The sequence below is a fragment of the Bos javanicus genome, chromosome 16 (assembly GCF_032452875.1).
Source record: "Bos javanicus breed banteng chromosome 16, ARS-OSU_banteng_1.0, whole genome shotgun sequence".
NCBI lineage: Eukaryota > Metazoa > Chordata > Mammalia > Artiodactyla > Bovidae > Bos > Bos javanicus.
In genome coordinates, this window is record NC_083883.1 from 42,356,334 (window position 1) to 42,373,235 (window position 16,902).

Consider the following 16,902-nt stretch of genomic DNA (forward strand, 5'->3'; position numbering starts at 1 on the left):
AGTCACACGGTACTTGTCTGTCTCATGTTACCCAAAGCCCAGGGCCTTGGGGACATTCTGTGTGCCCACCTGTGCCCAGCCCTCTGCTCCAGCAGAATCTCATTCTTCTCAAGTAAACTGGGGGCACCAGGCACTCTCTAGGGGCCGAAACCTGCCAGGACAGCCCAAGCTTCTCCCTGACCCGTGCGCACTTGGAAGCCTATGGCTGCGGGGAGCTGCGGGCAGTGGGGAGCTGAGGGTTCAGCCCTGCCAAGTCTGCTGAGTGTGAGGGAAATTCTGGGGCCCTGGTCTGGGTTTTCCCCTCCTGGCCTGCCTGCTCCTCTCACGGATAGCTATGGACTCAGGGGGACGTGGCCCTGCTCACTCTCCCCAGGGCCCAGGGGCACAGCGGAGGGGAGCACAAACGCTTATCCTCCATCTCCCGCCACCTCACCCTGGGTCAGTGGAGAGGGCATCCATGGCATTACAAGTCACTCTTCCCCAACTATGAGCCACACATCACCTCCTTTAGGCCACCCCTAGCACTCTGGGGGGCTTCCCTGGTGAATCAGATGGGAAAGAATCCACCTGCAGTGCAGGAGATCTGGGTTGGGAAGATCCCTTGGAGGAGGGCATGGCAATCCACTCCAGTATTCTTGCCTGGAGAATCCCATGGACAGAGGAGCCTGGCAGGCTACAGTCCATGGGGTCACAAAGAGTTGAACACAACTGGAGCGACTGAGCATTAGCACACACATGTGAATGTTGGCCCTAGTAGTAAAGAACCCGTCTGCCAGTGTAGGAAATGTAAGAGACATGAGTCGGTCCCTGGGTTGGGAAGATCCCCTAGAGGAGGGCATGGCAACCCACTCCAGTTATTCTTGCCTGGGAAATCCCACAGACAGAGGAGCCTGGTGGGTTACGGTCCGTGGGGTCACTAAGAGTCAGACATGACTGAGGGACTAAGCACACACAGCCCTTTGGGGCCATATCACTACCCCACATTACAGATGAGGAAACTTCAGCTCAGAGAAGTGCAGTTACTTGCCCAAAGTCACACAGCAACTAATCACAGAAGATTTTGAGCTTCACTGTGTCCCCACTTCTCTCCCAGTATCTGGTCCTCAGGCTGCCCATTTTGAAAACAAAAAAGGTCCAGGAACTTCCCTGGTGGTCCAGTGCTTAAGAATCTGCCTTGTGATGCAGGGGACTCAGGTTTGATCCCTGGTCAGGGAACTAAGATCCCACATGCCTTGGGATAGCTATGGCCAGGCCACAACTAAAGAGAAGCCTATGGGCTGAACTAAGACACAACATAGCCAAAAATTAATTAATTTTTTAAGAGCAGTAAATCTTAAAAATGAAAAAAAAGGTCCAATGTGCTGAGAAGGACATCACATCACATCTGTGGTCTTTCTACCAAAAGTCCATAGTCTGAATCATATCATGAGACAAACCCAGATATCCATTAGACAAACCCAAACTGAGGGACATTCTACAAACCTGCTGGCCTTAACTCTTTAAAATGCCAGTGTATGAAAGATGAGGAAGAACTGTGGAATGTTTCAGAAAAAAAAAGAAGAACATTAAAGAGATAAGAGAACTGAATGCAATGTCTGAATTGGATCCTGAATCAGGCTGGGAAGGGGGACATTGCTGTAAAGAAGATTGAGATAGCTGGTGAAATTTGAATACAGGCTTTTTATCTGATTATGTTCTATCGATGTTGAATTCCCAAAAGCTTGTTTCTGTAACAGTGTCCTTGTTATAGAAGAAACATGCTGAAATATTTAGGAGTGAAGGATCAACATGTCTGCAATTAACTAGCAAACAGTAAAAAATGATGACCATCATCGTCATCATAATACATATATACATAAAGAGAGACAAAACTAAAGCAATTGTACAAAACAGCATGTGTAAATAATAGCGCCTCCAGGGTTCTAAGTGCTCAGGAAGGAACGTGCGTGCATGGGTGCTCAGTTACTCAGTTGAGTCTGGCTCTTCATGACCCCATGGGCTGTAGCCCTCCAGGCTTCTCTGTCCACAGGATTTTTCAGGCAAGAATACTGAAGTGGGTTGCCACAGGGGATCTTCCCAACCCAGGGATCAAACCCAGGTCTTCTGCATCAGCAGGCAGATTCGTTACCACTGAGCCATCTAGGAGGGCCTTCTTTTCAAGGAAATCTGTGTAAATACACAGCTTGCCACCAGGGGGTGCTATCTTCTCGCCATCCCCAGGGGTGGTGGGATTTCAGCCAGGATTTCCAGCTGGAGCGATCAGAGTCCCTTCAAGACAGCAGAGGACTTGGGGGCCTCTGTTCGCCATGTGGGGCTTATGCGGGAAGGCGCTGATCCCCTTAACCCCATGGAGGGGTGATCCCCACTCCCCTCACCCCTTGCCAGAGACAGGTGGAGTCCAGGCTGCGGCATAGCTCAACCCTGTCCCCTAGCCTTCACCCTAAACGTCCCCAGGCCCCTGTGGCTGGCCTTCTCTGGAAAAGATACTGGGGACTTTTTGTGCCTATGATGTAATGGTTTTACAAGCACCGAGAAAATGGGTCAGTGCAAGGTACACATGCTGTTGCAGAACAAACAACAGCACTGGCAACCCAAAGGCCCTGTGAAACCCTATTACCACAGAAATCCATCTGTGAGAAGTGAAGAGCCTGCCCAGGCTCTGAGTCTAGTCAGCTGATTTGGCAACTCCAGGGCTACCCCAGAAACCCACCTTGTGCTGGAGGGCTGACGGGCGCCAGGACGCCCTCCAGGGCTGGCGCTTCTGTGCAAGAGGCAACCCCATCTTCCCAGGGTGTTCCCAGCCCAGAAACTAGAAAGGGGTGGAATCAAAGCCCTGAGCTTTGCCTTTGCAGAGCTGTCCTTGAGCCCCCCCCACCCCCGCCCCGCCAAAGTTGGCCCTGTCTCACACCCTAGTCTCAGTCCTCACCCTCTGGCCCCATTCATTGCCCCCTCTGCCATCTCCTCATTGCCACACTGCCCCCCACCCCAGTCATTTCCCACCACCCGCTCACTTGGGCCCTCCACCCATACCAGCTCCTGGCGTAGAACACAGAACACAGCAGCCTTGTCATCTATGTCAGTCTCTGAATTCTGAGAGGCTGCCAGTTTCGGCTGGCCACAGGCCCAGACCCTGGATGGCCCATCGGCTCCTGCTGCCCCCCGGGGAAGGGGGGAGCGACAGCCAGGCCGTGCTCTGGGAGGGAAGGGGTTGTCAGAAAGGGGAGAGTGGGAGGGGGAAGCCCAAGGCCTGGGAGGGGGGCTTTTGGGTGGGGTTCCCCGGCAGGTTTGAGGCAGGGCAAGATGTCCACAGAGTGATGAGCTGTGTAACCAGAGTCGTGTGGCTCAGGCTTAGTGGCATCAAGATAAAGAGTGGCATGAAACCTTCCCATTTCTAGATCTATTTTCAGGTTGGTTTGGTTTTCCCTACAAAACCTGGTAAATTTCACTTTCAGAAAGCCCCACCTGGTCACAGCTGCAGAAACAAGAGGCAGGCCACACCTGTAGGAGCCGAGAGTCCACAGCTGGGTGGCAGGCGGGAGGGATGGGAGGTGGAGGAGTCAGATAAGATGCAAAATACCCACAGGGCCGGAGCAGGGCAGAGCTGGGAGATGTGCCCCACCCCCACCCCGGAGCTCTCCACCTCTGTTACTCAAAGTGAGGTGCCTGACCCCAGCAGCATGGGCACCACTTGGGAATTTGCTTGAAATGCAGAATCCCAGGCCTCACCTAGACCTACCATCTATCCCATTTTACAGATGGGGAAACTGAGGCACAGAGTGGTTAAGAACCTTGCCTCAAGTCACACAGCTAGGCAGTATTAGAGCCAGAATTTGGCTATCTGGCACAGGCTCTTATCCACCAGGCTCTGCATCCCGAGTCCTGTTTGTTTAACCTCCAGCTCTACCCTCAGTACCCCAGCTCTTCCTCACCTCTTCCCCATCTGGACTTGCGAATGGCAGGCCAGGGTCTCCTTACATCCCCCCCATCCCTCATCCCCCACTCATAGTTCAGAAGCCAGAGCGATGTTTTCCAAACACAGATCTGGTCTTCTCCCTTACACCCTGTTGAAGATGAGTAGAAAGCTTCCAACTGAACTATGGATAAAGCCCAGAGTCCTGACAGGGGCCCAAGAGACACTGCTGGACCAGCCCTGGCCATCTGGCCTGTGTGCACGCCTACTCCCTCCGTCTTTCCAGCAGCCTTGTACATGCTGTTCCCCTGGGTCCAGCACACCTCGACTCTTCCTTCAGATTTCACGCATGCATGCCTCTTCCCAGAGGACCCCCTCCCTGATCACCCCCATCCAGGCCAGGTCTCTGCAGGCTAGAACAAGATGTGGGCAAGTCTGTGTCCTTGCTGGAGGCTTTAGGGGAGAATCCATTTCCCTGTGTTAATAGTTAAGACTGAGGGCCCAAGATTTCTCTGGTGGTTCAGTGGTTGAGAATCTGCCTTGCAATGCAGGGGAAGTGGGTTTGATCCCTGGTTGGGAAACTAAGATCCCATACGCCATTGAGCTATTGAGCGCATGTGCCACAACTAGAGAGTCCGTGCACCACAGCTAAAGGTCCTGCATGATGCAACAAAGATCCAGAATGCTAAAACTAAGACCTGACTCAGCCAAAATTAAAAAAATTTGTTTAAAGACCGAGGACTTGTCTCTTTGCACACTTTCAACTAAGGTCGTTCCCAGCCTCTAAAGGCTGCTGGATTCCTTGGTTCATGGCCCCCTTCCTACATCTGCAAAGTGCACAATGCTAGGTCAAGTCCTTCTCCTGTAACATACGCCTCTCCTTCTGTGTCATCTACCTCTAATGCAGCCAGGAAAGTTCCTCTGCGTTTAAGGACGCATGTGAGGACACTGGGCCCACCTGGAAAATCCCCATCTCAAGGTCTGTCCCCTTAATCACATCTCCAAAGTTCTCTTTGCCATCTGTTAGTCTCTCAGTCGTGTCTGACTCTTTGCGACCCCACGGACTGTAGCCTGCCAGGCTCCTCTGTCCATGGAATTCTCCAGGCAAAAATACTGGAGTGGGTTGCCATGCCCTCCTTTAGGGGATCTTCCTGACCCAGGGGTTGAACACAGGTATCTTTTGCTATATAAGGTTCCAGGGATTAGGCTACAGGTGTTCTGACCACAGCCCTGCTCCTAAGTAACCACTATGCTATTCTGCCAACAGGTTGAGCTTTGTAAGTCTGCTAGTCCTGGGGGCGAAGAGCCGACTCCTCATTGAGAAAGACTCTGATAATAGGAAATATTGAAGGCAAAAGGAGAAGGGGACGACCGAGGATGAGATGGTTAGATAGCATCACCGACTCAATGGACATGAGTTTGAGCAAACTCCAGGGGATCATGAAGGACAGGGGAGCCTGGCGTGCTGCAGTCCATAGGGTCGCAAAGAGTCGGACACAACTTAGTGACTGAAAAACAACAATCCTGGGTGCCCTAAACCCTTCCCTCGACCCTGAAGGTTCATGTGAGGTCCAGACCAAGAGACCACGTGAAACTGCAGTCATCCTCCTCCCGGACCTCAAACACACCCACAGTCTGGCCCTGCCCTGGCCCTGGCACTATTCCTCACAGCTGTCACATCTAAGAACAAGATCTGGTTCCTACCTCTGGTCTCCAGGGAGCTGAGGGGGAGTGTGTATGGCTCCATGCATCCTGGCCCCATAGCTGCACTGGGAGTGTGGTGTTGTGGTCACTGGACAATCAAGGAAGTCCCCATGATGACTTTTTGGAAGAGGAGAACTTCCATTTTTAGTTTTGGGTTTTACTTTTTTTTTAAGGATTCTTGACAGGCGGCCATCCTAAGTAAAAGGCTTCACAGAAGCAAAAGTACCAAGGCTGGAAGGAGCAGAGCTGTGGGGCACTCAGTGATTCGATGGGCTGGACAGTGGGAGCAGAAGGACGGGAGGCCCGGAACTCAGGACCAGATATCTGCACTGAACTCTTCCTTTTCCACATTGCGTTCCAGCAAACACTGTTTCCACGGGATGTCAGCAGGGTACAAGAAAAATCAAAACCAAAATGCAGAGAATCACTGCACTCCATTTGAGATGTCTCTCCAAGCCTTTTATCTCCTGACTTGCTCTCGGATTCTCCAAGGAAAGGTTGGGAACAGGAGTGGGGAGAGATGGGTGCAGAGAGACAAACTGTTTCCCAAACTCAGTTGGCTATAGAACCCTGGCCTCATGGGACGACTATTCTCTGGAAGTGACTTAGGGAAATGTGGCCTTGGGGCAATAGGGAGCCACTGAAGGTTGCAGAGCAGCTAATGTGCAAGGTGATGGACAAGGCAGAGGTGAGTAACATAACCAAGATCTGGCCTGGAGTCCCAATTCTGCAACGTCTTACTCTTCACTTCCTATTGATGCTCCTCCTGCCCAAGTGAAGCCCCAGGCCAGCCAGGTGAGCCTGTTGCTCAGATGAGAGCCTTCCTGAAAGTTCTGGGGCTGCAGCAAGTGTCTGAGATGCACACTCGGCTGTACCTAAGACATGATAAGATCCACCTCAGCCCTGGAATAACAGTCCTCAGAAGCACCAGCCACCAAGTGACACCGGCAGTGCCAAGGAAACTTCAATGGTGTTAATGAGGAAGGATGTGATGGTGGTGAGGGTCAAAGATGGGGTACTTTGGCTTTCTTCCCCTTCTTGGAGGTGCCCTACCCTGGCATCAGCCTACCTGCCTAGAAGAGGCCAGCAGGTTTCCTTGCCCTTCTGCTTCCTACCAGCTTACATGTGGGGGAGGCCAGTGCCAGCCCCCACTGACTGTTGGGATAGAGAGAACCCTTGGTGCCCCTGACCTGACTCAGCAGTAGAGAGAGCACATGTCCTGGGTGGGAAGTGAAGGTTTGGTTTATGGGTTTCATGGAGCTGCAGGATTGGAACCATCTCAGGGGACCATGCCCTCCCCTGAACCACATGGGGTTTGCAGCAGGTAGTGAAATGAGGCCGTGGATGATGCCTTTGGGAGTCCTCAGCCCCCAGGGGTTCAAAGGCCCCCACATGAAACCTGCTGATGGAGCTTTAAGAGCAAGTCCACCCTGAACACCCATGCGGCCATGCCATCTGACCCAGATGTTTGTGAGGACATTGACATCATCCATGGGGCAGAACCTGTTGTCCCAGGCTCTGCGGCCTGGCCACCTCCTCCCTCCCTCCAAAAGCTTTTCCCCATCAATCCAGGTGGAGGTGAGGACGGGCCCCTGTGGGCTCTCGCAGACCTGGACAGTTCTTCACACAGTACTGATGGCATTCCCCCGCCCCATGTCCCACTTCTCACGCTGCCGCCCTGGAGGGCAGGGACTGGAACTGGTTCACCTTCATCCTGCACCCATGATGCCTAGCATACAACAGGCACTTAATAACGGCTTACCTCTCACAAGGCCTCACCACATTCCAGGAGTTGCTCTCAGCACCTCTCCTCTACCATCCCGTATAATCTTCCAACAGTCTTACAAGATAGCTAGATAGAATATCCCAGTTCTACGGATAGGGAAGTTGAGGCCCAGATGAGTGACTTACCCTGCCCAAGAGCATCATGTGGTAAGTGTCAGAAGCAGAATATAAACTTGGCAGGCTGACCCTTAGCCATGATGCTCTGTGTGTGTGTGTGTGTAGTCACTCAGTCATGTCTGACTCTTTGTGACCCCATGGACTGTAGCCCGCCAGGTTCTTCTGTCCATGGGATTTTCCAGGCAAGAACACTGGAGTGGGTTGCCATTTCCTTTTCCAGGGAATCTTCCTGACCCAGGGATCGAACCTGCGTCTCCTCGGTCTCCTGCATTGCAGGTGGATTCTCTACCCACTGAGCCATCAGGGAAGCTCAAACATGATGCTCTATTGCCTCCCAAAAAAGACTTGACAGATTAGGAGTTTGAGTAAAATAGGTGAAGGGGATTAAAAAGTACAAACTTCCAGTTATAAAATTAATAAGCCATGTGGATGTAATGTACAGCATAGGGACTATATTGTCAATATTCGTCAATAATATTGTAATATTGGTAACAGATGGTTACTAGATATTGTGATTCTTGATTCATTAAGTATATAAATGTCAAATCACTATGTTGTATGAAGTAAAGTGAAAGTCACTCAGTCATGTCCGACTCTTTGTGACCCCATGGACTATGTAGTCCATGGAATTCTCCAGGCCTGAATACTGGAGTGGGTAGCTTTCCCTTCTCCAGAAGATCTTTCCAACCCAGAGATTGAACCAAGGTCTCCCGCATTGCAGACGGATTGTTTACCAGCTGAGCCACAAGCGAAGCCCAAGAATACTGGAATGGGTAGCCTATCCCTTCTCCAATGGATCTTCCTGAGCCAGGAATCGAACCAGGGTCTCTCCTGCATTGCAGGTGGACTCTTTACCAACTGAGTTATCAGGGAAGCCCTCACTATGTTGTATACCTGGAACTAATAAAATATAGTATGCCAACTATACTTCAATTTTTAAAAAGACGACATGAAGGATGCGGTAGGTGAAATAATGATCTTCAAAAATGTCCATGTCCTGCACAAACAACTTAAATGTCCATCGCTTCCACTGCAGGAGGTGCCAAGTTTGATCCGTGGTAGGGGAACTAAGATTCCAGATGCCACACAGAGCAGTCAAAAAAATAAAGTGTAACCAAGATGAATGGGCTTCCCTGGTAGCTCAGAAAGTAAAGAATCTGCCCGCCCTACAAGAGACCGGGGTTGAATCCCTGGGTGGGAAAGATCCCCTGGAGGAGGAAATGGCAATCCACTCCAGTATTCTTGCCTGGAGAATCCCATGGACAGAGTAGCCTGGCAGGCTACAGTCCACAGGGGTCACAAAAGAGACTGACTGAGCAGCTAACAAGACAAATGGAAGACCCTACCTTTGGGTTGGGATGAATCAACAGGGTAACATAGCGGCCCCCAAAAGATGTGGGGTCTTAGCCCACATCAGTAGAGAAGCAGGGCAGCTCCACAGAAGGAGGGTTGATGCTCCCAGGTCCCCCTGAGCCCAGGCAACAGCGGGAACTGTGAAGTCATCTCTGGTGCCAGAGCCCCAGATCAGGGGCCTGAGCTCTGCAGAGCTCCTGATTCCAACCCTCAACTCCCATTTGACGCTCGGATGTGGGCAAAACAGAACTCCTGCTTCTCTCCAAAACACTCTTCCCTATCCATGTCCAGTTTTCCCAACTCCATAAACGATACCACCACTCAACCAGGGATGGAGCCTGCAAATCTGGACAGAACTCCCCATTCCCATCTTGCCCTCTGCACTCACACCCAGTCCATCTGTGGTTCCTATGGATTCTAGCTCCAAAGTACATTTTTGTTTGCACATCTCCCCTGGACCACAGCAACAGCCTGGCTTCTGTTCCACCCCCAGCAGCCAGAAGGAACTTTAAAATGTACGCAATGTCATTCCTCCACCCCGCAAAACCCTCCAGCCACAGAGGTGTGTGTTATCCTCTACTTCCCCACCACCCTCCCATGCCATCCCCTGCCACACACGTGGCCTCCTTCCTGTTCCTCCAACTTTCCCTCCTCTATGTGACCCCACCTCCTAGGGAGAGACCGTCCTGCTTTCCCCACTGGGGTAGCTGCCCTTCTCACTCTAAGGTTAGAATTCTCTCCACTGCAAGGGGCACCGTCTGGTCACTGTCTGTCAGTCTGGTGGAATGTTAGTTTCAGGAGGCAGAGACCTGCGGAGCTGACCCGGAGGCGCCTGCAGCATCCAGAACACTCGCTGGCATACAGTTGTTCAGTCGCTAAGCCGTGTCCGACTCTTTGTGACCCCACGGGCTGCAGCACACTGTGCTTCCCTGTCCTTCACTGTCTCCCGGAGTTTGCTCAGATTCATGTCCGTTGAGTTGGTGATGCTATCTAACCATTCTACCCTCTGCTGCCCCCTTCTCCTTTTGCCTTCAGTCTTTCCCAGCATCAGGGTCTCTTCCAGTGAATCGGCTCTTCGCATCAGGTGACCAAATTATTGGAGCTTCAGCATCAGTCCTTTCAATGAATATTCAGGGTCGATTTCTTTTAGGATTGACTATAAATATTAGTGGGATGGATGAATTGCTAAAAGCGGGCTTGGGGCCCATACCATGTGAGAAATACACGTTGGAGGCCCTGGGTGGAGTGACTGACCAGGAGACCTCAGAGGCCAGGGTCGCAGTCTTCATCTCACTGGAAGAAATTTCTGAGAAAAGTGGACACATCTTGGTTACATAGCCCCAGCTTCCAGAACCAGGATCGATGGGCAAACACTTTGAAGAGATAGACTTCAGCTTATCCTAGAGAACTTCTCAATGCCAGAGTGACCCGGGGTGGCATAAGGTGCCTGGGGAGGAAGGAAGGGAGCACCCTGTCCCCAGAGGCCTATGAGAAGCTGAGTGATTACTGGGAACAGCCTGGGACAAAAGCCCTGGAGCCAGGCCTGGCACCAAGCAGCTGCTCCTTTAAGATTTTTCTGAATGAGTGAATACTTGGATGGGCCTGAAGAGTTAGGCACTTATTGGGTAGTTGGACTGATTGGCATATTAAAGACCCTCTCCACCAGCAAGGCCACTGAGAATGCCTAGGTTCTCGACCCTAGGCAGCGAAGACTCTAGAACGAAGCTCCTCCCCTCATCCCAACAGCCCCTGGCAGGAAGGGGAAGAGAGAGCGAAGTTGGAGGACCAGCTTTGCCTGGAGCTGCCTTTTTGGATCGTCTGTCCATAGCGTCTGGGGCTCTGGTCCTACTTTGACTTGACCAGTCCTGAAACTGTGGGCAAGACCCTCCCCTGCCTCTGAGCCTCCACATCCTTGTTTGGAAAATGGGGACCGTGGTCCCAGACAAGCCACCAGCAGGGTCAGGGCACCCAGGACCAAAGAAGACCACATGTGGTCCAAGCTGGACTTAACTAACCAACCGTGCCAAGGACCCTCAAGCCTCCCGGGGCCCCCCTAAGACATCCCTTGGCTTCATTTTCCTTCTAATAATGTTCCTGGAGGTGAAGGGAGGGTTGAGGAAGATGTGTATAAGTCTAAGCATGAATCACAACTCAAGAAACGAGACGAGGTCAGATATGAGTGGGAGCAGAAGCAGAAACTTACAGTAAACGCTCTCTTTCTCCCAGCACTGACGGCTCTCGAGCTGAGTAAAGCTCCCCCACCATCTCCTGTCAGCCCAGGCCTCCTTCTGAGGAAGACCAGCTGGCATCTCCTTCCACTTTTTCACATCAGGGGCCCCCTCTCCGGCTCCCCTCCTCCTGGTAGAGAGTGGATTTCTGCCCCCCAGGCAGAACTGGTACAGCCCTTGCCAAGACAAAACCAGAAAGTCTGTCCTGCACCCACCTCCTGCTGGTACACCTGGGTCAGCACCCCCTCTATGGGGTCCGAACTGAACTCTGGAAACCCCAATGGGAGGCGTGAGAACCTGCCTCAGCAGGATGGCTAAGTCAGCGCAGAGGTCCGAAGGAGCTGGAATGGTGAAGTACAGGTCTGGGAGGGAGGCTGGCTGTAGCCTCAGCGCTGGCCTGGAGGAGGATGGGGGAGGCAAAGCTCCTGAAAAGGCCTTGGACCTCCCTGCCCCTGGCCCCCCTCCCCTGACACCTCGATGAAAGGATAGAGAAGTTGGGGAGGCTTTCCGGGTAATGAATTGTACTCTCACCAGAATAATCCTGGATCACATTACAAAATCGCATGTGGGGAGGCCTTAGGGTGAAGCATCAGAGGCTAAATCTTTTTCTCAGAAGGTAACACACAGCAAGAAAGCCTTCTTGCCTCAGAGATCCAACCACAAAATGATGGGGTCTCATAAAACCAGAGGGCAAAGAAAAAAAGGACTTTAATGTTTGAGCCCTGATTCAAGCCCTTTTAAATAATGAACTTTCCAAGTTTTTATTGGGGCAACAGAGGTGGAAGAAGGCTAGAAGGTGGGGGGAGTACTGAGATGGGCAGGCAGCCCTGCCCCCACTGGCACCCCAAATCCTGCCCAGAAATGACCCATGTCTGAGTGCCCGACAGACCAGGGACACTCAGCCTCCTGGGTCGGCGGGAAATGCAAATAAACACAGCAAGGATATGGCCCTCTCCACCGGTCACAGTGACAGAAATAAAAACTCTGATAAGATCAAAAGTCGGTTGGGATGTGGGGAAGTCACTAATCTACTCTCAAACCCTGCTGGTGGGAGACCAAAGTGTCTAGTCACCCTGGGAGGCAATTCTGTGGCATCTTTTCATTTGAATGCATTTTCACCCTGCGCCTCAATACACTCTTCTCAGCTTCTTCTCTGAGTAAGAAGCACGCACGTTCCCCAAAGCATCCACATGGGGCTGTATGTTGCAACAGCAAGCAAACAAAAAAAAACAATGATGGAAACCCTACTATCCATCCATCAGGGACAGACGTTAATAAACTATGGAGCCCCCTACCCTTTTGGTAGAATACTAGATGGCATTTTGAAAGATAAGTGGAGGATCTGTAAGTATTCACGTGGAAAGCTCTCCAAGACATATACTGCAGACATGGTAAAAGCCAAATGAAGAAAGAGCTAAATGTTCCATATGGTATAATATATATGGGAAACCTGATATTTTTTATAAAATAGATATAATGGGGACATGCATTTATAAAGCTCTGGTGGCACTAGTGGTAAAGAACCCACCTGGCAATGCAGGAGACCTAAGAGACTTGAGTTTAATCCCTGGGTCGGGAAGACCCCCTGGAGGAGGACATGGCAACCCATTCCAGCATTGAGTAGATTCTCTTGCCTAGAGAATCCCATCGACAGAGGAGCCTGGCCAGCTACAGTCCATGGAGTCACAAAGAGTTGGACATGACCGAAGTGACTTAGCATGCATACACAGCTCGCAGAGGAAACACCAAAGCCATAATGGTGGCTACATCTTCAAAGGAATCAGGATAAAGAGATGCCCAGTAATTTAGCTTTATCTGTAAGATTTTCCCTTCATGGATCACAGCCTTGTCATGGCAAAGGGGCTTGTGCAACTCAATGAAACTATGAGCCATGCCTTGCAGGGCTACCCAAGATGGACGGGTCACAGTGAAGAGTTTTGACAAAACACAGTCCGCTGCAGGAGAAAATGGCAAACCACTCCAGTATTCTTGCCAAGGGTACCCCATGAACAGTATGCTTTTTTTTTTTTTTTGCGTTGAGGATATATTCATTTATCCCTTGTGTAATTAAATACCTATTATTTTTTAATTTAAAGGGTGATTTCACTTTATAGAAAGGGAAGACATGAGTGCCAGCCACAAATGGCTAGCAACTTCCCCCAGCCCTTCTCACAGTCCTTCCTTCCTTTTAACCTCGCCAAGACCTTAACGCCCCAGACTTTCACCCTCCCCCAGGTTATCAGCAGAGGACTTGGAGGGCTGGGACGGGGTTCTCTAGCCAGGGCCTCTGGCTAGCATAACGTATAATGCTGTCAGCTGCATGCTTCTGCCCTCTGATGTGTGTGTGTGTGTGTGGCGGAGGGGAAATGTTTCACATTGCCCTACTGAAGATCTAAGGGGGCAGCTGCTTGTGCACTTTCCCACCTACACGTTTGCTCCTTCAGCCTGATGCCCACTCCACATCCCTCCTCCTGTAGGATTAACGTGGGGGCTCGCCCCTCCCTCAACACACTGTTGGTGCTTCTGCCTCTGCCCTCTGTACCAATATACAGCATGCACTCACCAACACCTACTGTGTTCTATGCAGAAGTCCACTAGGACCTCTGTCTCATCTTCAAACCCTGCACTCAGTGCTTAGGTGGCAGACCACGTCTGATTAATCTGAATTCTCCCCCACCTCGTGCCTCTCTGGGTGCTGGCCACTGGTAAGTGCTCAATTTTCCTAAAGCAGCCCCCAAATTCAGTACTGGGGCTTCCCACAACAGACGGTTGCTCCACTTCTGACCCTTTTCCAGGGATGGACACCCACCACATGCTCCAGAGTGAGAAATCCACGGGAGTTGGTTGGCTGGACAAGTGCAGGAAAAGCTGATCTGGCTGGTCTGACCCCCTCCGCCTGCTTCTCACTCACACCCAACTCTCCCTCCCTTTCTAGACCCATAAAGAGACTGAATACCAACCTCTTCTGGTCAAAGGAGACCCCTACCTGTCCTGCCCAGACCCGCACAGGCCTCACTTGATCTACCCAGGACCCCCACTCACAAACAACCCATCTCCTGCAGGCAGTCTCCTCTGCTCATTTATATTAAATGAATGAATGAATGAACCATCCTAGCACCCTGGAAGGGTAGGAGAAAACGCCCCCACTAGCCTGTCAGCCAACCACTCACCTATGAATACTTGCAGATTCCGGACCCCCCGCCGCCCCCCCATTATCACCTGTGGCCCCTCACCCCGCCTGGTCAGGGAATGAGGTGTGGCGCGCCCCTGTTCTCCCCCTTCGTCCCACCAGCCCTACACTGTCCGGACTCAGGGCAGCGATGGCAAGAAAGGGGCTCCGGGTCGCTCATTGGCGCCTCTCCAGGATCCTGTCACCCTCTTACCTGCGGGAAGGCTCGGAGCGCCCCCAGGAGCAACAGACCAAGCACAGCGCGGAGGGCGCGCATCCCGGGGCCGGGGCGGAGGACTGGGCTCGCAGCCTGCGCCCACCAGCTCAGCCTGGGTGGCGCGCTGCGCCCACGTGTGGTGCCAGAGACCAGGAGCCGCGCAAGCGCGGGCGGACCTCGCAGACCCTCGGCGCACCTCGCAGGCCCCAACCGCACGCTGCGAAGTCACTTCAAAAGAGGACGCTCCTTCTCCGAAGTTTCAGCCTTAACCTTTCCCTTCCACCACCACCCGAGGCGCACTAGGTACCCAGTTCCTGTTTCCAGGAACGCAGCTACTTAGCGGTCAAGACAAATGGGAGAACACACGTGCAGAGATGACTCAAGAAAGCCACACTCGCCTTTTGCTGTTTGAATGGCCCGCCCCGGATTTGACAGACCCTGGGCATCCTGCTGCTTCGGGGTAGGGGGTGTTGCCCAGCCCAGCTGGGCTGAGGGGCGGGGAGAGCGGCTCCCGCCCCTGGCTGGGGGGTGGGGGTAGGGACTCAGGAGATTGGGAGGCTCCAGTGGGTCTCAAGCGTCCCAGAGAAGGGCGAAACCGAGTAGGCTCCTGCTCTGGACACTCTAATCAACCCAGACCTTCTCTCCTGACCTGGGAATTCTTTGGAAAGGAGCCCTGGAAGCTGCACAGAAAGCCACCGTTAACCGTTCACCACCATTCATAAATGTTCGCTGGGAAATGAATCAGTAAAAGGATGGATGGGCGGATGCGTGGGTGGGAGGATGGGTGGATGCGTGGCTGAGTGGGAGGGTGGGTTGTGGGTGTATAGATGGCTATTTAGACGGACTGATGGTTGGAGGGGCTGATGGAGAAAAGAATAGACATTCAGTTATCAAACCGCAGGTGTTTCCCTGCCCCCTGAGAGTTTTCTGCCTAGAGGAGGACCCTAGCACTCTTCCCTAAAAGAAAGACAATGTGCAAACCTCATTCCAATAAGTTCTCATTTGCAGCAGTTGATTTTCCCTTCCAGGGCTTCTGTGTTGCAAGGCACAAGGCCCTGTCTTCCAGAAATACCTCCATCTCCTTGGCCCACCAACAGTCATGTCCCATCAGGACTCTCCCAACAAAGTCCCCACAACCCTCCCTGAACTCCTGGATTCCCCTTCAAAAAGGGGATAGGAATGCCTATACTGTGCCCCTCCCTGGAGACCCACTTCTGGGCTCTCCCCAGATACACTGGGCCCAGTGTCCTGGGATGTTTGAGTTGGGATTGTGTTAAACGATTAAGTAAAAAATTATGAAAGTGACCCCATGACATTCACAGAACCAGGCAAGTGCAGGAGCAACCCAGGACGCCTACTCCCCAGTCCAGAACTCACTATGTAGAAGAGCTGGTGCTCCGAATAAATAAATACTTGTTAAACACACATGCACAAATAATAACATCAGAACAGCTGACATTCAGGGAAACACAAATGAACGTTAATTACAAGCTTGAAAATTCCACCTTTCTAGCAATTGCAGAGATGCAAATCAAAGCAAATTTGGATACTTTTTTAGACTTATTAAGTCATCCAGGTTTTCTTTTCTCCTTTATAAAAACAACTTTGGTAAAGTCCAACCCCAAAGTTGTGGTGAAACCAGAATACACATTCATATTCTGCTAGTACATGCTACAACCTCTTTCAGAAAGCAATATGACAATGCTTTAACAAAAGCCACCCTCCCCCCAAAAAGTTTACAACTTCTGGCTCAGTAATTTAATTCTAGTAAAGAAAGACTAAGAAAATAGTTGAACTATAAAAATAAAAAAACTATAAAGACGGTCACTTTTCTTAAACCATTATTTGTAAATCTTGGAAATACCCTAGTAATCACAACAGGGAATGGTTAAGGAAACTGTGGTCTACACATTTAATGGAATACTACACACCCATCAAAAAAACTGTAAGCCTGAGCAAAAAGACAAGTCCATCAAAAATGATAATTATAGTGACGCTGTGGAAGCATGTCTTTCCCTCCTGTCCTTCCCCTCCTTGGAGAGAAAGGGACCCTTAATCAAGTCTCCTCCTCAGAGTGGAAGGGGTGCTTCTCAAATTGCGTCATTTACTTATTGTAATAATAATAGCTGTCTTTGAGCACTACTTTTTGCTAAGAGTTTTCAGACTGTTCCTTGAATCCTCAGGGAAACTTCATGAAGATTCAGTGTTTGTGCCCATTCTGCGGGTGAGAAACTGAGACAAGAGCAGTGAATCCATGAAGCCAGGGCTCCCTGGAGCCAACAGTGCTCACGGCCCTGCCCCAACTGACTTGGTCCTAAGGTTTGGAACACACCTCCGTGCAACTCATGTCTGTCTTCAGAACCTGCTCCAGTGCCACCACCCTTTCTTTGTAGCTTTCCTGGCACTGATCCCTCCCCTC

The 16,902-nt window shown here is 51.4% G+C and overlaps 1 protein-coding gene across 1 annotated transcript in view; it reads right to left on the reverse strand.

Moving 5' to 3' along the window:
• TNFRSF8 (TNF receptor superfamily member 8) overlaps nt 1–16,207 on the reverse strand; it is a 76,192-nt gene extending 59,985 nt beyond the window's left edge. The window contains exon 1 of the mRNA XM_061382679.1: nt 14,481–16,207. Within this exon, the coding sequence (XP_061238663.1) occupies nt 14,481–14,543 (63 nt within the window). The 5' untranslated portion in view covers nt 14,544–16,207. The remainder of the gene's footprint in view (nt 1–14,480) is intronic.
• Nucleotides 16,208–16,902: the final 695 nt, after the last annotated feature.